The 20,884-nt window shown below is 40.2% G+C and overlaps 1 protein-coding gene across 2 annotated transcripts; it reads left to right on the top strand.

Annotated features, from left to right (window-relative positions):
• Window positions 1-26: 26 nt before the first annotated feature.
• On the top strand, window positions 27-20,031 carry vimr2 (vimentin-related 2). Of its 2 annotated transcripts, XM_042418134.1 has the most exons (11): window positions 27-308; window positions 457-590; window positions 1,646-1,790; window positions 2,641-2,799; window positions 3,012-3,131; window positions 6,695-6,790; window positions 8,780-8,911; window positions 10,109-10,225; window positions 14,371-14,481; window positions 14,611-14,735; window positions 18,548-20,031. In XM_042418134.1, the coding sequence occupies exons 2-11, from the start codon at window positions 487-489 to the stop codon at window positions 18,588-18,590; spliced, it is 1,152 nt and encodes a 383-aa protein (XP_042274068.1). In that variant the 5' UTR covers window positions 27-308; window positions 457-486; the 3' UTR covers window positions 18,591-20,031. The 2 variants fall into 2 exon arrangements, with proteins under 2 accessions (XP_042274068.1, XP_042274067.1); XM_042418133.1 differs by having other exon boundaries at window positions 27-590.
• Window positions 20,032-20,884: the final 853 nt, after the last annotated feature.

Below are 20,884 nucleotides of genomic sequence, written 5' to 3'. Positions count from 1 at the left end.
TATCTGTGTGGATTTTTTGTTCTTTTTGTCTTCAGTTTTTGTCACTTTTGTTCATAAATTTAAAAGGTACGTTTGAAAAAGGTACACAAGAAAACACTTGCACCTGTTTTCAACTTTTCTGATTTTTTTTTTTTTTTTTTTTTTTTTTTTTTTGGTACTTTTAATTTATTTAACAGAAATAAAATGTCTAAAGTTGTTTCGTGTTCTAATTCAACACCTCCTGTTGAAATATGCTGTGTGGAAATCCTGCTGGCAGATTATAAAAAGAAAACACAACTGCAGAATGGATTTTGAGGCTCATTCTTCAGGTAAATGTGAAATCGTTACTGGCTGATGTTCACGTTATAGTTAGTCTCCTCAGTGGCCGACGAGAGATCTTTCACCACTGTGCTACATTCTCATGCGCTGCAAATATAAAACCGCCACCTCAGACCTGCTGCCACTATTTGCTTGTAGTGTTGTAGCTCAGCATCCGAAGCCGCGGCCATGCTCAGAGTGTCGTCTTACCGCAAGCTGTTTGAGGAGCAGAGCTGGAGTCCAAATGGAAGATCCAGTATGCAGTGTGCAGAGCAGTACCAGGCCTCCGCCAGGTCAGTGTGGGCAACTCTGGACTTTCCAACTTTAAAATATGAAGATGTTAGAGACAAGTTCAATTATTCTATGATTAAATATGTCAGAAAAATGTTTTTCATGAGTGTTAAATGTCTTATTTAATGGAGCTGGGTGTTCTGTGTTTCTTTGGGTTTATTGAACTTGTAGTTCAGGTTCATTCCTCAGTGATGACAAATTCTTCTTTTTTTATTGTAAGAACGTACAAACAGTCCGTCAGTCCTACCAGTTCATTTAACAAAAGAACAATCACAATAGTAATATAGAATAAAATGATTTAAAAAAAAAAAAAAATAGATTCATTTTGGTGAAACTTCGTCAGGCAAACATTTCTGAGTAAATTTTAACTACTAACGCATTTCTTGTCACAAATTCAAAACATTAAGTTTCAATTAGAAACAACTTATAAAGATGGGGTTGAATTAAAAAAATCAGCTTTATGGATATTAAATTTACCTAATAAAATAAAAAAGTTAACAATAGTGCATAAATTGTTATCTTTACATTCAAAATAAGTGATATTTTTTCCCCTCACTGATAATCACGTGTTGTTTTGCACAATATATGATTGTCAAAGTCTTTCCAGACTGAAACACTATAAGAGCAAATATAGAACAGATGAGTTTCAGTTTCTTGTTCAGTCATGCAGAAAAAAACATCAACATCTAAAAATCTTGAAATATACACGCTTGTTGGATATGTGGAATATATTCAGATGTGTTTCTCTAATTTTGTCTGTGATGATGATGATGATGACGAAGATGACAAATTCCTATTGTGCTCATGGAAAAAAATGACGTCATGCTCTAACAACATTCATATGTAGTGACTGGTTGGGCAAAAATGCACTGAAGCATTCCTGATGCTTTAGTTGAAATATTTTATTGTAGTTCATTTATTCACTGTAGTGACGTCACTTTATTACTGTTTACTTGGAAAAAAAAGTCATTAACTCTCTTTGAAGGAGGGTCAATTAATCTCCAGGATCCTCTGAAACATTCCCCGCAGTCGTCTGTACTGTGTGTCCTTCTCACAGGGGTGCCACTGCTGACGAGTGTGACTGTGACAAGTTAGACTTCATAGCTGCCAGGGAGCTCAACAAGGAGGGTCTGGACCAGTTTGTCAAAGACCGCACCGTCATCGCTGCTCTCAACGACCGACTGGTCAGGCTGATTGAACTGGTGAGAACAAACACTGTGAGCAGGGGTGGATTTATAGATTTGGTGGCCCCAGGCAAACACTGTTTTGCTTTATTTTCACCCTTTCTCTAACTGGGAATGTTGCTATTGGCAACAAGAAGTACTCCATACTTTTTTTCTGAAGTAAAACTATTAATACTACACAGTGAAAGTCCTGCAATCAGATTTTTACAAAAAGTGAAGAGTGAAAGAGGAATTATTAGTGTCCATGCATGAAGTATAATTCATTTGCAGTTGTTGTTGTATAATGAAAATCCCATTTTTCGGTGTTTCCTAATTTCATTGTCCTAAAATGTGCAGTTCTATCATCTTAATGTACCTACATTTATTTAATTTATGATGCTGGATAGTTTAATGAATAATAATGCATCATGTTATAATTGTTATATTTTGTGAGTAAAATCTGAATCTGCAGCGTAACCAGTAACATCTATCTGTCAGGTAAAAGTAGTAGTACAATGTTTTCCTCTGAAGTAGAAGTAAACAGTAAGTAAGTAGTATACAGTTGCATATTTTTTTTAAAGTGCTTTGGGGGCCTTTTGTAAGTTATTTCAGTTAGAATGGTAACATAATTCAATATTTTTCTTATCCAAGCATCATAATAAAGCTATAGCTGTTTGGGGCCCTTTTATTTGGCGGCACCAGGAAGTTGCCTACCTTTGCTAAAGGGAAAGTCTCTCTGTGATTGGTCCCGATGACACACAAGCACTTTATGTTCCCTCTGCTGCGTCATGTCTTTGTTCTTGGCCAATGATGCTGTGAATGTATTTCTTTAAACCGCATGAACTTGTTCTGACTTTATCTCTGTTGTATCTGTCTCTCTGTCCTTTAGGCCCATTGTCTTGAGGAGGAGAACGAGTTTCTCGAGTGTCAGATTGAGGAGCTGGAGGACGAGCCGAGCGACCGACAAGCCTCCTCCAGCTTCACCACCACTGTGGCAGGACTGGATTACAGCCTGGACGCAGTGGTGGACAGACTGCGTGTGGAGAGGGTATGAAACCGCTGGGTGTGTCTGCTGCATGTTTCTCTGTGTGCGACACGCCTAAATTAGTTCTCTTGTTGACACCTCATATGAATCCACATGCACAAGCTATGCAGATATTTCACATCCCATCAGTTATACTTCAGTTTTTACAGTGACAAGCAGGTGTGATATGTGACCTTGTCAAGATGCATGACTGTCATCGCTGCGTCTCTCTGCAGGATGAGATCCTGTGCGACACAGAAAAGCTGCAGAGAGAGCTGCATCGTCTAAAGCAGGAGTATGAGAAGTTTTCTCAGCAGAGGATCTTCCTCCAGCAGGAACGCCAAGATGTTGCTGAGGTAATAATTAACCTAATGACCTATTTCAAGACGAGTGTGGAAGCCCAGCACCAGCTGACAAGGAGACGACAAAATGACATAAACCCCCTCATCCAAAAGAGCTTTAACTTGTCACAAAATCAAAATAGGGAGGCTAAAACACATCACTATCATCTTATGAGGTTTGATTTACCAACTTTTTTAGTATGACTTCTAAGAATAATGATAACAATCATTTATTTCTGTAGTGCCTTTCAAAACCAGAGTTACATGGTGCTTCACCAAATACAAAACCACACAATATAGGTGCAAAGATAGTGAACATAAAGAAATAAAACAAAAAAAATAAACTTAGACTCATGATATAGTGGTACCCATAAAGGGTTTCTAACTGTCACAACTATTTTAATGTTATATTATATTCTCAGCCACCACTGTTTGCAATTTTTACTTGGCTGTTTGTAGACAAAATTATATTCAAACCTCCTTGGAGAAGGCTGGAGGGCTTAAAAGCCAACAAACAATACTGACAACTTACTGACATTTATAAGTAAAGATTTTATGGCTTGTAAAACTGAATAAGTCAGAATAGTCGCCTGCATATCCACAAAATGTCAGTGGGAGAGCTGCTGGATACAAAATTCAATTAAACTTTAATTTTGTCTGCAAAGTTTCAAGCAACTACAGGTCTTCCTCAGTCAAATCTTTAACGGTCTTCATCAAATTCTCCTGAGGAAGACCTGTAATAACATAAAAAATACTATTAAATGGAGTTTGACTGAGTGTGCGGGCACTCCTTGTATCGCAGTGGAACATATGAGTCATGGGTTTTTTTTACAATACAATAAACATGAATCCAGCTGTTATAAATCACTGAAGGCCATTAATAATTAACACTTCTTTAAACACCTCATGGACTGTTTGACTTTAGATTATGGCTGGCTGTAGAAGTTGGTTCACACTTAAAATTAATAATGTTTAAGTACAGAATAAGCCTTGATATGGTTACATTTAGATTTAAAGTTGAAGATGGATAAGTTTAAGTTAAGAATAGAGATATTTAATAATATTAAAGCAGTCAATTAAAGATATATTTCATTATTTGTGACCGTTTATAAAACCTTTATGAGTATTATCAGATCTTTGTTGTGATAATACACATTCAGCACTAGGTGTCACTGTTGTCAAGCGTCTCTCGGCCTATTCTCTCTCTCTCTCTGCCTCCTGGTGAATCAACTGAAACTCTGCACAGCTGCTCCACTGTTGGGTGTTGATCACCAGCAGTCGCACAGTAACCTGAGCCACCAACTTCTCCACCCCCCCCCCCCTCCCGTATCCCTCCCACATGCCTGAGCCCATGTCCTCCTAGCCGGGCCAGATGTGAGGGGTGGGGTGACGGGGGCTTTAATTTCTCCCATACAGATGTAATGCAGGCTGTGATATGGTGCCGTAATGTTCCTGCTGGCTCTGAGTTCTCTGGTTGTTGAATTGGAAGCAGCTGCAGGGTGACAAGACTTGGTGGGAAATCGGCAGGGAAGGTAGAAGAAGAGCAGAGATGCGGAGGAGAGGAGCGAATACTACACTGCTCAACCCACAACTACTGTAGCTGCAGTTCTCTCAACATAATGGTAGACTGACAATGATGAAACCAGACATGTTTGGTTTGTTTTGAAGTAAATGACTGACTATTCTTGCTTCTCTCCTGCCAATTATGCTCCATTTACGTGGCCTACGTGGTCTTGTTAGATTATCTTAGTGATTTCTTACATGAGACTGACATTTCTATATTCAGTCATGTCTTGCATGTTGCACAAATTAATTGAGTTTAACAATATTCAGTTTTTAAATTCAGCCTGTTTAATATTCTAGAGGCTGAAGCAATCAGGAGTGATCTAGAGCGGGTTGTCCATCAATTTATATACTTTAATTTAACCTTTATTTAACCAGGAAGTCTCCAGAGACACTTTATCTCTTTTTATAAGGGAGACCTGAACAATAGGTGTTGCAAAGTTACATAAAAACACATTTAATATACAACAATGAGAACAGAACAGGGTCTGAGAAATGTGGGAGATAAAACTTGGCTGTTTAAAACAGTTACATCTCTCATGAAATATTTTTTAATGTGATTCTTGATATGAAGGCAGCGTTTCCAGATGTTGATTTTTGTCCAAGTTCAGGGTGCAGAGTATAAAAATGCAGTTTTATCACAGTAGACTCTATGGATACTGAAGATTATCCATCTAGATGATTTGGTCTGATAGCGTTGCAGGGTTGGTGGTTCTCAGTGTCCTTGACCAAGATACTGAACGCCAAGTTGCTGCCAGCGCTGTGTTTGTGTTTGAATGGATGAACGACAGGAGAGTTGTGAATCAAAGTGTTTTGCAAAGGTGGAAAAACCACTGTGAAGTCCATTCACCAGAATTGAAATGCAGTTTTAAGGAAATTTAAAGCTGCACCAATCAATATTTTTATATTAAAACTGAGTAACATAAAAAGGTTTCACTTGTAGTAACAAACCCACAGAGAATTATAACCCGATGCTGCAGATGACCTCATGCTCAATAGAGCATTTTAGTGGCTTTCAGCTCATTGTTTTGGTTTTATGACCTGGAACTTTACTACTTTGGCTCAATCTCAGAGCCTCGTCTCAGTAAAAAAAAAAAAAAAGAAGCTCAAAACAGCTGTACTCTACCTGCTCAGCACCAAATGGCAAACAGACAATGTTAGCAACTAGCTGGTGAACATAGTCAAACATTTATCAGCTAAAGATATTTCTTTCAGGAGTCGGTAGAGACTAAATAGAGCTGAAAGGTGAGTAAATATTGACTCCAAATGAACGCTAATGTTGCTCTGTATCTCCCGGATGATAAAAGTAGTCAACTATAACTTTATACAGTGATAATATGTCAGTGTTGTGTTGTTCCGCTGCCCCCAAGTGGCCAACAAAAGATCAATAACTACTGCTTTAAAGTTGCGCAGAATGTGATTTACAACATGATACTTTCCAGCTGCTGGCTGATATTTGAACACAGTCAGCAGACAGACAGACTACTTGTGCTCTACTGCTGTCCATCAAGGACCCTGCCTCCCTCCTAGCGAGGATCCACAACTTCACCACCGAACCCTCTCTGTGTGTTTCCGAATGTTAGCACAGTCACCCACAGTAATTGCATCTGATGCCAAGTAATCTGGTTCTTTAAAAAAAAGAAAAAAAAAGAAAAAAAAAAGAGTAGATACGAGCCACTGCTGGCGAATGGATTGGTGGACAGGGCTTTTGTGTCTAGTTAGGCTCCTTCTCATCTTCCTCCTCCTCCTCCCCCTTCCTCTGCATTGCAGTGTCTACTTGCTGTTCAGTGAAACAGGGTGAATGTGGTGGTGCTGATGGTTCTTTTAATGGGTGTTCAGGGTGGAAACGAGGAGTTTTTGTACTTTAATTCAACCTGTGGTGTGATTTACTTCCCAAACTGCACTGTATCACATGGATCGCTGCAGAGTGCTCCTGTCAGACATCTCTGCAAATTAACTTGAACTTCTTCACTTTTCACTTTCTGTTAACTTGATTCTTCTCCTCCGCTGTGCAGGAAGTGGATGCTGTGACAGCAGAGTGTTTGGCGTTGAGGGAGCAAGCGGCTATCTATGAGGAGCAGCTGGCCAACATGGAGGCCCAGCACAAGACGGTGAGAGAGAGAGAAGATATATGGCTACAGTGTGATGAAACTTGGAAGTGTACAGCCATAAAATGACTCAAAATGTAGTGCTTAGGTCAGACAGGAGTGTTGGATAAATGCCCAGACCTGTGGTGACAAACACAGCTGTGATGACCCCAGTCACCTTGCTGAAGACATGTAGCCAAAAACAGCCATGTTAACAGGAGATGTAGTGATATGAGGAGATTAAAACACAACATTTGTAATCTAGTGAGGCTGCAGAAGAGGAGTCCTCAGTGAATTGTGTAACATATCAGAATTCGCCCAGTTGAGTCCTTATCCAAGGCTCTTAAGATAGTCACATTTGCAACACACATCATTGCCTATATTGCATTCATACACACACCCTGCTCTACAATATTCTCCGCCTTGCCAGGAGATGACAGACGCACCCCAGTATCAGATCTAGAGGCTGTAGGCAGAGAGAGAGAAAGAAAGGCAGCTGAAGCAGGAGCAACTCCATCACACTGTGTTTTTCTCTGCAAAGCCGGGCCGCCTGGCGTTTAACACACTCCCTCTGGGACACGCTCGATAACTCACAGTCCGGGAAATGCGACTGAATACCAAATGAAAACAGAAGTTCCCTTTGTTTTATTAACTGTTGTTATTATCAGCACCTCCAGATACCCCACATTCCCCTGACAAATCGGCAGCCATGTCGTTATTCAGGTGGAGGCAAAAAGGAGAAAAATGAACGACTGCCACTGCGGCTCTGTAACAGTTCATTTTCCTTGTGGGTTTTTTTTTTTTCTAGAGGAGAGACATATTACAACCTGAAGACATACATGTTGAGGTCTTTGATGTGTCTGTAAATGCATGAAAATGTTCTGTGTGTATTTGCAGTGGTAGAATATAAGTAAGTACATTTATTCAAACACTGTGCTTGAGTATCTCCATTTCCAAGAGGCTATACGTAGTGGTTACTTCACAAATTAAAGCAAAAGTTTGACATTTTGGAAAATATGCTTATTCTGTTTCTGGCGGAGTATTAGATGAGAAGATTGATACCACATTAAATATGTAGCTACAGCCAATAGCCAGTTAAGTTAACTTAGCATAGCATAAACAGTGGAAGCAGGGGGAAACAGCTGGCCTAGATCTCTCCAAAGGCAACAAAATCCGCCTACCAACAGCTCCAAAGCTCATATAACACATTATATATTGTTTAATTCGTACAAAAACCAAAGTGTGAAATCTACAATTTGCCTTTTTATGGTGGGTTATGTGCCGGACTGTGTCTTGGCTCTGAGTAGTTGCCAGGCAACCAGCGGAGACTCGAGGAAGTTATTGGTCCAAGCCAAGACATAGTCTGGCACATAACCCACCGTAAATGGGGAATTGTTGTTTTTATGTTTTTTGGACAAATTAAACAAAGACTCTAGTATTATTAATTTTAAAACAGAGTCAATCTAGCTGTTTCCACCTATTTCCAGTGTTTATTCTAAGCTAAGCTAACCGTCTGCTAACTGTAGCGTTTTATTTAATGAATAGATATTAAAGTGGCATGATGAATCTTTTCATCTCAGCTCATTTAACTCAGTTCTCATCCAACCAGAAAGCCAATAAGCATATTTCCCAAAATGTTGAAGTATACCTTTAAGATTTTCATAGATATGAATCAACAGAAAATTAATCGCCAACTAATTTAATAATCAATGAAATGTTCATTTGATAAGAAAAATGTCCAAATTCTCTGATTTCAGCTTCTCAAATTTAAATACTTTCTGGTTTCGTTAGTCTTCTATGATGGTAAAGTGAATATCTTTGGGTTGTGGACAAAACAAGACATTTGACATTTGAAGATTCACCTTGGACTTTGGGAAAAAGTGACTGACATTTTTCACCATGTTCACCAAATAACTCATTAATTAATTGAAAAGAAAAACTACTACCTTTACTCAAGTAAAGTATCTGAATACTCCTTCGCTGTGTATCTGTATGTATGGTCTACATGAGCAGGCAGTGGAGAGTCTGCTGGAGCCAGCTGAAGAGACTACAGAAGCGGTGGCGGCTCTTAAATTTGGCAGCCCTGACATCACTCCGGCCTTGGATGTAAAGGAGTACTACTGCCAGCTGGCCGAGAGCCTCCAGGTACAACACAATGTAGCATAGAAACACATAAACATGTCATGCAGTGGAAACCTTGTTGTGCCAAATGTTTTACAGTAGCAAGCCTGTGCACATTTTTTGAATCACAATCCTATTTTTGGCATTAGGCTACACACACTCACATGAATGGATTCAGACTAACGTCATGCACACAATCCAGAAACCAGCTGCCATCTTCATCCTCCTACTGACCACTTGACCCCTCCTATTTTCACCACATCACCCTCCTCTCCCTCTGAAACTGCCCGGTCAGATCCAGATGTAAATCTCAACTTTCACAAATCACACAACGTTACTCCCTCTTGTTTGCTTTCCCTCTTAACACAACACCCGGGAAGAACTTGAGAATCGGAGGGGCAGTTTTGGACCCGAACAGAATGTCTTTGTGTGTGTGTGTGTGTGTGTGTGTACGTGTGTGTGTGTCTTGCATGCACAGAGGTGCTGCATTGGGGTCAGACTATAGCTCCGGTGGGTCTGACCTCCTCTGGGGTGAGGATGTCTGCCCGGTTCAGAGGTCAGGGCTGTAATCAGACTGCTGGCCGCCTTCCCAGGCTCCTCAGCAGCACTGGAGTGTGTGTGTGTGTGTGTGTGTGTGTGTGTGTGTGTGTGTGTGTGTGTGTGTGTGTGTGTGTGTCTGTTATTTAGAGGCAAGGCTGAAGGCGATCCACCATATTTATATATATTTGTATTATATATTTGTCTGTCTAGATGCGTAGGTGTGTCTCTTGGAGCCAGCCACTCTTGTTTCCCTCAAACCCCGTCTATTCTCTCTCCCTCCCTCCCGTCTCTTCCCTCGCCAGCTGGACGCGGTCCTGCCTGTGCCTGGCCTCGATTACAAGATGCAGTTGTCTCGATGCTGAAATGATTGCTATTGGGTTTGAACAGTAATGGTGATTGCTGGCTGACTCCCACACACCTGTGCACCCTCATGTTGCTTGTTTCTGCTGCAGTTGTTCCATCTAATCAGGAATGTGGCGTACATGAGGAGAGGTTTACCCATCAGAGCTGAGAGATATTCTGATTGCTCTTTGCTCCCCTGTCAAAGTGCACTTAACTGCCCAAAAGAGAGCAACATGCTGCACAGTCTTGTGCATATGTAGTCCACCTGAGATTTAAGTTGGGTTGTTTTTTCATTATTCCTGCAAACTGGCTCTGATTCCTCTTCCACTGTCTTTGCAGTTCAAGCGAGGTGCATCCTCCTCCTCTGCTGTGGTTCCCAGTGGGGATGGAAAACAAGTGGGAGTGGGAGGAGCTGTGGGGTCAAAGACAAAGGACATCAGTGAAATGAAGATGCTGGTGAGTGGACTCTTATTTTGTTCTCATCAGTTTATAAAGGGTCCATCAGTCACCCAAATCACATACAAACAAACCAAAAAACCCCCCAAAAAACAGCAAACACATTTTGAATGAATGAAAATTTAATTAAATTTAGTTTGTGGTGTTCACAGCATTAAAAAGAAAAACAACAACATTAAACTTTAAACTTAACTGTGTGTTTGGTGGACGTTGTGTCTGGAGAAATACATTACTGTTGAATTTTTAAATGTAAGTTTTCAGTGCTGTGAGCATCACATTCACCTGCACTGCATTGAATTGGTAAATCTCAGAAACAGACTAAAAACTTCTCCCTGCAAATAAAACCAAAACTATCTGCATGTCTAAATACAATACAACAGGTAAGTCAGAAAATGTGTGAGTGTGTTTTTTAAATTTCTTTGAACTGAACCTTTAAATCTCATGTGTATGCAGATCAATACAACTTCCATGTCTGTGCGCTACATATGAAGCTACAGACAGCAGCTAGTTAGCTTGGCTTAGATAGTTAGCCTGGTTCTGATGTTAAAAAAATCCACCTACCAGCACCAAGACCTCTAAAAATTACATTTCATTGCTGGAAGACGGATTTTGTAAACTTTAGAGCCAGGCTAGCTGTTTCCCCCTGCCTCCAATTTTTATGCTAAGCTAACTGCCTGCTGGCACTAGCTTCATATTTAGTTTTAATTTAGCTTTCTTAAGGCTGATTTATGGTTGGTCGTGCAACACTTTTGAGAAGTGTTGCTCAACAGAAATAAAAGAGTTGTGCAACATTTTCATTTTATAATTCGGCAAAAGGTTTCAGTCGTCTCCATGGTAACCAGACAGTATGCTCCTTGTTTAGTTACATTATATCATCCCAACCAGGACTAATTGAACAAGGACATTACAAGTTATTTAAAGTTACAGACCAAAATATCAATAAAGAAGTTCAGTGAAAACTACAATCTCCATGGCGACGTTAGTAACACTATCCAATCACATTGTGCGACAAAATATGACTGTTATGAAATGAAATGAAAGTGTCAAGTGACGATTTTTTTCTGTCGAAAAGAAGTAATTTCTGTCGAGCGACGCTTATCAAAAGTGTCGAGCAACCTACCATTAATCAGCCTTTACTTTGTTTTGTTTTTTGGATCTGGTAGGCAGAATTTGTTTACTCAGGGCCAGGCTAGCAGTTCCCCCCGTGCTTCTAGTCTTTATGCTAAGCTAAGCTAACTGTCTCCTGGCTGTAGCTTCATATTTAGCACACAGACATAAGTGCTATTAATCTTCTTTAACTCTGCAAGAAATTGAAAAAAATGTATTTCCTAAAAAGTTGAACAATTCCTTTAAAACCTTCAGTCACTACCAACTGATTCAGAGCTTCCCATAATATATTTCCCACAACTTTACTTACAAAGAAAAGGGGAGTCTCACAACCCACAACTGGCTCTGTGTTGCCCATCAGCTCCTAAATCAAACTTAATGGTGAAAATGAATGGTTTCCCACAGCAGGCGAAGGGAGTGGAGAGCATGTGAGTGACAGCGGAGCAACAGTGTGGGAGATCCTGCTGACCGGAGTGTTTACTCTGCGGACACTTTCAGCAGGAGATGTGAAGGGCCTCGGCTTCAGCTCAGACAGGATTTATTACCCTCAGTTATTAAGCAGTCTTTCACAGCGGCTGCAGCGTCATAACGTCTTAAAACTTCACACACAGACTGGAGACTTCCTCTTTTAAATGAAAGAGAGGAAATAAAACTGATATTTCTGATCCATCCAGCAGAAAATGCCAGTAAAGCAAGCAGGCTTCTAATGAAGTAGACAGAAAAGAGACAGAAAATTGTGACTCCAGTAAAATCACCTTGTGACTCCAGGAAACAGTAAGTTTACATCCATGTCTCATCCATTAGTGGTCAAACCACAGCTGAGCCTTCACCACATCTGTAACAAACATGGCGGTTTGGTTCTCATTACTGTGGTTGTATCAGTACCTTCGGCTCTTTAAATAAACAGCGAGCCTCTGTAACCACAGCACAACTCTCCCAACATCATCTACCTTCTATCTAAAATGCAGCACACAAGCTCTGCTCAGTCCAGCCTGACGGATGGACAGCACGGCCTGATCTGCTCTGTTTCCTCTCTTGCATGTGATGGATGCCTCGGGTCTGGTTTCTCACTGAGACACAACATGGCCAAACAAACAGATTGCAGTGAAATCAGCCCTGACGCAGAACTGTATATAATAGAGCAGGCACTGATGGAGGTTGTACGCACTCGCTGCCACCCAGACCTCACTTATCATGCCAGGGAGAACGGAGGAGTGTATGAGTAAATGACTTGACCAGGTTGTGAGTAGTAACCGGGTCTTCCTCCGCTCACATGATCTCGCTGAAAGACGAGCACGACCGCCTGGATCCCCCATCTGGCTTTGACAGCTAATTGTTGAACTTGTGTGATTGCTGTAATTACTCACAGCAGGACACCGCGCCTCAGACACAAGAGGAGGGATGCTCCTGCATTAGTTTGTGATAGAAGTAAAGTAACCTTTTTTTATCCGCGTTGGTCGGGTTGACGGGAATACTCATATTTATTTATATAGTCCAGTATCACAAATCACAAATTTGCCTCAAGGGGCTTTGCAATCTGTAAAACATACAACACCCTCTATCCTTAGACCTTCAAAAAAAAAAAAAAACTTAATGGGGGAAAAAGTGGAAGAAAGAGGAGGGATCTGTCTTCAGGACGGACAGACATGCAATAGACTTTATGTGGACCAAAATATTTGGAGAATCAGGATGACAAAATTATAGATAGTTCTGAAATACTCAAGTTTTAGTTGACAGCTGTTATGTGCCTCATTAATCAATATTATTTATATTATTTATTTATTTTTGCTTAAAGCTAATCTCCCAGGAGTTCATCTTAAAATCACAATGAGAACAATGGATTAAAATACTTTGTGCAATGTGAAAGGAGCAGAGGTGGAATGTAATTAAGTAGAGTACTTGAATAAATGTACTTAAGTACAAACTTTAGATACTTTTTTCATTTTATACTATGTTATAATTCAAGTCTTCGGCATTTCAGATAGAAATTTTTATATATAGTTACTTTTGAAAAAAAGTAACTACTTTTAAAAAAACGTATATTTTACATACAGTTACATAACAGCTCATATAATATGATGTATTGTTATAGATTAAAACATCTATCAATACATCAAATAGTTAATCAGCTCCAGATTAAACAGTTGGTGAAATTAGCCTCCTCTCAATTAACTAAAAACAGTAAGATGCCATTCACATAATTTATAATAGTGTAACATTTGCTGATAATAATTTCATATTCTTACTCAAGTAACATTTTCAGTGTAGAACTTTTACTTTTGTAGTAAAATTAGGCTAAAATACTTTTCTTACAGTGTGGTATTGCTACATGAAGGATCTGAATTATTCCACACTGGATAAGAGCAGCTCCTACTGACAAATTAACAGAGAATTATCACCTAACTTTGAAGTTTCCAGCTCTACAGCGCTTGTAGCCTGATTTAGCTCTTTGTTTTGGTTTACGGCTGCAAATTCTGCTCGCATCATCCCTGTTTCCAGCAGCAGCAAGCATCTGTTCCCAGCAAAAAAAGCTCTGATAAACCCACCGTTCACCAAATGTTCTGCACCAAACGACAACAGACAAAGTTAGCAACTAGATGGTGAATAAATTCAAACATCTAATGGCTAAAAACACTGATATTTCCCTCAGGAGTAAGTGGAGACCAAAACAAAGCTAAAAGAAGAGTAAATATTGCTTACACATTTGCTATATCAACTTGTATGTCAGATGATGTTTTCAGCTTGTTGTGCAGTTCTTCCGCCCCCTAGTGGCCCAAAAACCCCGATTAATGCAGCTTTAATTAAGCTGTTCTTAAACTAAGAAGATTCAGGTTCAAGGCTTTTGTTGACAGTCACCTCCTCAGCTGAAGTGCTCTTGAGCAAGACCCTGAATTCCTTCCAACTCTGGGGCTGCTGTTCTTGAGCTGGAAATGACCATGAAGACCATTATTATTACCAAGACGATTAAAGAGATTTGTGTTTGTGGATATGTTCTGAATGAGTAACCATTTTCTGTTTGCCGTCTTGTTTTTCTGCAGATTTCAGAGCTACAAAAGGAGCTTTCTGAGCTTGAAAAGTACAGTGAGGAGTTGGAGGACGAGGTTGACATGAAGAAGGCTGCATATATGGAGGAGATTGCTGAGTTGGAGGTATGAGCGTGGACTGATTATTGCAATCACAGTCGGTAACGGACCAGTGGTTTGGACCAGTTCTGTCATTTTATCTCAATCTCAAACCTCCCCCTCCTCACACTATATGTCTGTGTGCATATTATGCAGTGTACTATAGAAGACATGAGGCACCAGGAGGACGACCTCGATGCGCAGATGAAGGAGCAGTGTGAAGCCTACAAGGAGCTGCTCAGGGAGAAGATGGCCAGAGACATGGAGATTACTGCCTACAGGTCAGTCCGCTGGGGTAGTAAATGTTGTGAAATGGTGTTTTGTCTGTTTAATAATAGATGGTCTGGGCTAAGCTTTCAAAGATTAAAATGTACCTTAAACTTACTTTCAAATATGTTCCTGTGATTCTCTCAATTCTTTATTATTTACAGGATCCCCATTAACATTAGCTGATGCAGTGATAGTCTTCATGGGGTCCATTGATACACACAAATACACTGTGATAAAAATCTTGACATTAAAGGCATACAATGTAGGATTTGATTTGTGTTTGTAAGTAAAACATTCAAAGTTGGCCCTTCTTCCCCAGCTCAACGACACCAGAGCGAGAGAGAGAGAGAGCAGCAGTGGTTAAACGAGTTAGAGAGTGAGGGAGGGAGCGGCGTTAGCAAGAACCAAGCCATGAATCAGATAAATAAAATGTTATTTTCTGATTGTTTCACAGTGGTTATGTTCTAAAGCACAAACAAACATGCCCACTCCTCCGCACACCTGTATAACCCTGCAGGAAGGTGCCGCATTGCTGAATTTTGTGTGAATGCTTCATCCTGTCTGCTGTGGCCTCTCGGCTCTGCTCTGTGTGTGTGTAGCTCAGCTCCGCCCTCAGTCAAACAGACACACAGACAGAGAGCTGAGGAGAGAGATGGGGACAGCAATATAACCTGGTAGTTACGTTTTTATAGAGTCCCGACCTCACACTCAGCACGCTGTTATTGGCTAGGGGCTACACATCCACTGCCCAAAGTCAAGCCCAGAAGTGTCCCAAACCCAGCAAAATAATAAGAAAATACAGGCAGAGGGCAGAGTCTCTGTAGATACATACACCGCCACACACTTCTAGTGGGTAATTAAGTAATGATTTAGAGGGATTGTGAGTCTATACATTGATTTTTAGGAAAATCCTGCATAGTATGCCATTAATGTGACAAATGTAAACTGCAGCAAAAATTGAGAAAAGATAATATAAGATAACGTTTATTGTCCCTGAAGGGAAATTTGTCTTGGACTATGAGAGCACGCAGAGCTGCTTATGTCAGTCATGACAATTCCATTTCTATTTGAGGCTGTTTTAGTAATCTGCAGGTATTTGATGTGAGTTGGAAACATGTTACAATATGAAGCAGCTCTGTGTAGAATAGTGTCTTTCAGATCACATGTTTTAGTTTTAGGAAGATAATTTCAAAACCAGTCCTCAATATGCTTTAACAGACCGTAATGTATCAATGATAGTCCATCTCTCTTTAATACATTTGAATGAAAAGCTGCCTTAAAGACACAGCAATTACTGGTGTCCAACTCTAATTTATTTCCATCTCAGTAGAGCTGCAGGTTGTTATTCTTAAATGAGACTCTTGAAATTTAACAAGCACCTAATGTCATGGACAGCACGGTACAATTTTAATACAGAAGATCAAAAATCTTTGACAGTGCGGCCTAATTGTTACCTACTTGTTGGTCATCCATGTCTGCTTGAGAACATGGAGGTTTTCATTTCAACAAAAACACTCCAGCAGGTGATTTCACTGATTAGTTTGTCCTCTCTTGTTAAATGTGTTCACGTCATGAAGTCACCTATCGTAGTTTCTGATTAGAACTCAAACCTGCGGACACCCTGACATAAACTATAGATTCCCATCTCCGCTGTAGGGGGTTCAAATGAAAACAGGCATTCCCTATGGCCACACATTATATAAACCTGTCATGGAGAATTATAACACTCATGGGATGCTTTCATTAGATTTAAATTAACTTGATGTCCTGTTTGCTTTTGACATTCTTAACATATGAGCAAATCTTGAAGCACACGTCTGGTGATGTGTAAATGACGCGTCCATTGTCTGCATAAGCGTCACCTTGAATAACACAAGCAGTATTTCTGTAAGATCCTGTGTATACGTCCAATATTGTCACATATTGTCATCTGGACATCTGCTGTGTCCATAATAAGATATTCCTGCAAACAAAGGGCTGACATCACAGGACAACTGGGGTCACAGGAAACGGCTCCTGAATATGATGCAGTTTCCTTTATGCGACCTTGAAGACGTTTCATATCATTGCATTGAGGTTGTTTGACCATCTGCCATCCTGGTATGTGGAGTGACGTACTTCAACCATCTAAGCCCGCTGCCAGGGACTTCCTCCTGCGGCCCCTCCATCGCCCATCCGACTGCATCTGACCCCCAGGGGGCCCTGCTGCGGGCCTGAGCTCAGACCCTCACAGTACCTCATTAGAATGGGCAAAGAGGACCTCACACTGTCAGAGCTGTGTGCTGGGCCTCTGCCAGCTCTTTTCCAGGCCAGCCTGTTAATGTCAGAGCTCCCCCCCAACACACACCCGCCTCACCCCTTACACACATTTCCAGATTCGCCACAGTTTTAATACCCTTTCGTTACCCAACAGAATGACCCAAAGACATTTAATGCGCAGGAAAGACACACAGTCATTGCCAACTTTTTTTTTCTCTCTCTTTCTTTATTTACTGGATGTTTTTTCATCTGTGATTAAAACCATGAATAAGAAATGAAAATGGTGGTTGTTTATGCTCTCCGTGCCGTGGCAAGCTGTCTGCACAACAGACCCTAATGACCCCGAGCTGCCATTACTGGATGGCTTATCGCCTGTGAAAGCATCTCAGGGCAGTTTGGGCAGATGCTCACTGCTTTTGCTCACTGATAATGTGAACCATATTACACTGTAATTCATTCTGCTGTTCTTTGCGGTCTCCTCACGCTGCTGCATGACGCAGCAACAGGTACTGAAGCTCAACTGAGGACAAGATCCATTTCCTCGCTCTTATCGACCTTGTTTCCAGACGCAGCAGGCAGCTGTTTTCAGCAAAAAAAGCGCAGATAAACCCACTGAACGCTACCTGCCCCGCACCAAACAGTAGACAAAGTTAGCTGAAAGTAGTGGAGCATTCAACTGCTAAAGAGACAGATATTTCACTCAAGTTGATACCAGACCAGAGCTTACACTTAGATTCATCAGGTAAACAGAAACTGTATCTGCTGGGTGTGTAAACAGACAACTGCTTGCTAACAAGTTGGTCATATCCACTTTATAAAAAGGTGATGATATGTCAGTGTTGTGTTTACAGCCCCCAAGTGGCCAAAAATATCAGTTATCGCAAGTTCAAAATATTCATATCAAACAGCAGTTTATGAATATACAGTGATGAAAATAATCAGAAAAGCACTAATGATGAAATCAGGTAGTGTCTGATTCTGAACACTTCAGGGACTACTCATTCGTGTTGGCTTAAAAGCAGAGGTTCAAAGTTCATTCTTTGGAAACAGCATTTGATAAATCAATCTGACCTCAAGGGCCATCATCAAGGTTTATGATTAAAAGCTCTAAAACAGCCACTAAATAGACTAGAACTAGTCAAATAATTGCACTTCTTCAAACAAAATGCCAAATATACCCAAGCTCTAGCCTCTCAGTTTTAAGGATGAGCTTCTTTTCTTCATCTTATGTGATACATCTTTTGGTTTTTGAGTGTTGGTCGGACCCTAAAAACATTTAGAAGACATTAACTTCAGCTTTACAAAAAATTCTTATTATAGACCAAACAATCAGCATATTAATAATACATGTAAACATAACACTGACAGTAATAGCTAGTTGAACCCCTAAAATGGACCTTGAGATGATATAATTTTGTGTTTCCACGCTCAAGAATAAACTTTGAACCTCAATAAATTGCAACAAATCGTCTCTCTAGTAAACTTGGACTACAAGTGATTAGTTGTTTGTGTGTTTCTCCTTGTTCACCTGCTTATTGTGTTTTTGTGTATTTCTCTGGTTCAGGAGTCTGGTGGAGGGAGAGGAGGAGAGGCTGTGCAACCTGTGACTGGAGGCCGGAGAGTCAGACAGGCTTGATGCTCTCACACACACAGATCAGAAAATACACAAAGAGAACGCAAAAAAAACCAGACCCAAATCAGCACTAGGATGAAGCTTAAGGTACCAACGCAGCAATGTGAGCAGATGTAAACTTATCATGACGGATTAATGCGGACTGGAGGCCTAAGCCGGGCCATTGATAACAGGTTGCTGGCAGATGACCCCGAGACTACAAGAAAGATGGAGCTGTCTGAGACTGGTGGGAGGACAGGGGCTGTGCAATGAGTGTGTATCCATTCAGTGTCTGGCAGAGATATTTCCTTAAGTGGGTTTTATCTATACTTGCTCGCTGATATGATTCAGAAATGTTTTGTCACTTTTCTGCTGAACAAGTCTCACACAGAAACACAAGCTAAACTGTACGGCTCCGGGGAGTCATTCCCTCCATGATACACCTCGTCCATCACTCAAACATAGACTGATTACCAGCTCTTAACCTTTACCCTCTCCGCTGTTAACAAACATAGTGACAGCTCTCTCTTCGGTAACTAAAAGCATCTCACCTTCTCTTTGCTTTTACAGTCATGCATTCATGTTGGTTTTACATATAACTGACGCTCAAGTGCACCGTGCCCTGTGTTTGGTTTGCAAATGGTTCATGAAGTTGTTTTTCTGCCGCTCTAACAGAACAGAACGTGCACCTGGATCTTTCTCGAAAGAAAAGCCTGCATGATTCATTATTTCTTCTTTGAAAGCAATGTCCCAATTTTCTGTCATTTCAGGAATAAGCATTTGGTAATACATTCTTCTGTAATCTTTTCCTTATTTTTCTACACAACTTTAAAGCTGTCTGTGATAAATCATTTTTGGTTCCTGCTTCTGCACAAGCATCAGGATGTGCTTTAGGTTTAAATATAATAAAACTAGTTGCTCAAGAGATCATCTCAGACAGTTTGATTTCTTTTCATGAAAATCTGTGTTTCATGAGAACTGGTTGTGAATCCTTGGGTTTAAGATTTTCCCTGCACAATAAAACTATGCAAGGAGTAGAGTGATTTATGTTCAGTGATCCCTCTTTCATTCATCTTCATGCTTAACGTGAGATTTGAACATTCCCAGCTATTAATGATCTGAAAGGCTTGTTAGCTCTGCCATAAAGATGAAAAATGCGGCTAATAACAGATCAGATAAGATTAGCCACAGTCGGTGAACTTGTGATGAGGAGTTAGCCTCTGTAATAATTGAGTTCAGTGTCTGGAGAAGGGGGCTGGGACTGGGTGGCCACGGTGACTTGTTTAATTGTCCCGACATGAAACATGGCTGGACCCCAGAGGAAGCTGCTATGTCTGTTTCAAGACTTCAGAGAAGAGCTCAAAGACATGTTTTCCCTCAGTGCTTCATTCTGTATCTCTTAAATAAAGAGAGTCTACAAACCACCCAATGTCTGTGATCTCACGGGACTAAACTGTCTTTGCGTTGTGGTAAATATGAAAATATCTAAGAAAAATTAAGAAAAAGAGTAATTTTCTTGCACTGAGAGTTGTGTTTTCTCCATTGTATCTTCTCTGCTGTGCCTCTTGAGCAAAGGTGGTGGACTGTATGAAAATCAAGTAAATACATGAAATAGACTCAACCTAGATAGTTAAATTCAGACTAAATTAATTCTCTTTCTAAGATTTTGTACACCTGTATTCAGACAGATATGTAGGAGAATAAGTGATTAGTCCAAGCAACAAAAGTCAATCCCTGCACAATTTTATCACAAAGAGCAACAACCAGTACTAGTGACCAAACCAGTTAAATATCCGTGAACAAGACTAAAAGTCTGCAGCCATGCTACTGGCTCTGTGGGTACAGCAGAGTTAAATGTTAGCGTCAGCATGCTAACTAGCCCACAATGACAAAGCTAAAAAGCTATAAGTGGTTTAGCAGGTGTTTTCAATATTCACAGTCTGAGTTTAGCGTGTTAGCATGTCATTATAAGCTAATTAGCACTAACCACAAAAAATGAATATACAAGAATAGTCTCACAAAATACAAAGCAGTGAACTAATTAACCGGAAACCACACAACATCTATAGAACATTAATTCTAATAATGACAGTACTGTATGTAGGTCTATAATCCAGTGAACATCCACAATACAATATAAGAAAAGAAAAATGACAAAGAAAACCACAAGACTTTTAGAAAATATGAAACACGTTTTAAACATAAAGCTCATGATAATCAATCACCTATCAATGACTAACTTATGATGAAAAGAGAAATAATCCAAGAGTAAAACAATAAACCTTTTGA

The sequence above is a fragment of the Thunnus maccoyii genome, chromosome 8, assembly GCF_910596095.1.
Source record: "Thunnus maccoyii chromosome 8, fThuMac1.1, whole genome shotgun sequence".
NCBI classification, from domain to species: domain Eukaryota; kingdom Metazoa; phylum Chordata; class Actinopteri; order Scombriformes; family Scombridae; genus Thunnus; species Thunnus maccoyii.
Note: the sequence above shows the minus strand (reverse complement) of the source record. Positions and strands in the feature narration are given on the sequence as shown.

What these genes read in the sequence shown, in the direction of transcription:
- vimr2 (XM_042418134.1), top strand. Translation starts at nt 487, where the DNA reads ATGCTCAGAGTGTCGTCTTACCGCAAGCTGTTTGAGGAGCAGAGCTGG. An exon ending in AACGCCAAGATGTTGCTGAG is followed by an intron (nt 3,132 to 6,694) that starts GTAATAATTAAC and finishes TCCGCTGTGCAG; the next exon opens with GAAGTGGATGCTGTGACAGC. An exon ending in ATGGAGATTACTGCCTACAG is followed by an intron (nt 14,736 to 18,547) that starts GTCAGTCCGCTG and finishes TCTCTGGTTCAG; the next exon opens with GAGTCTGGTGGAGGGAGAGG.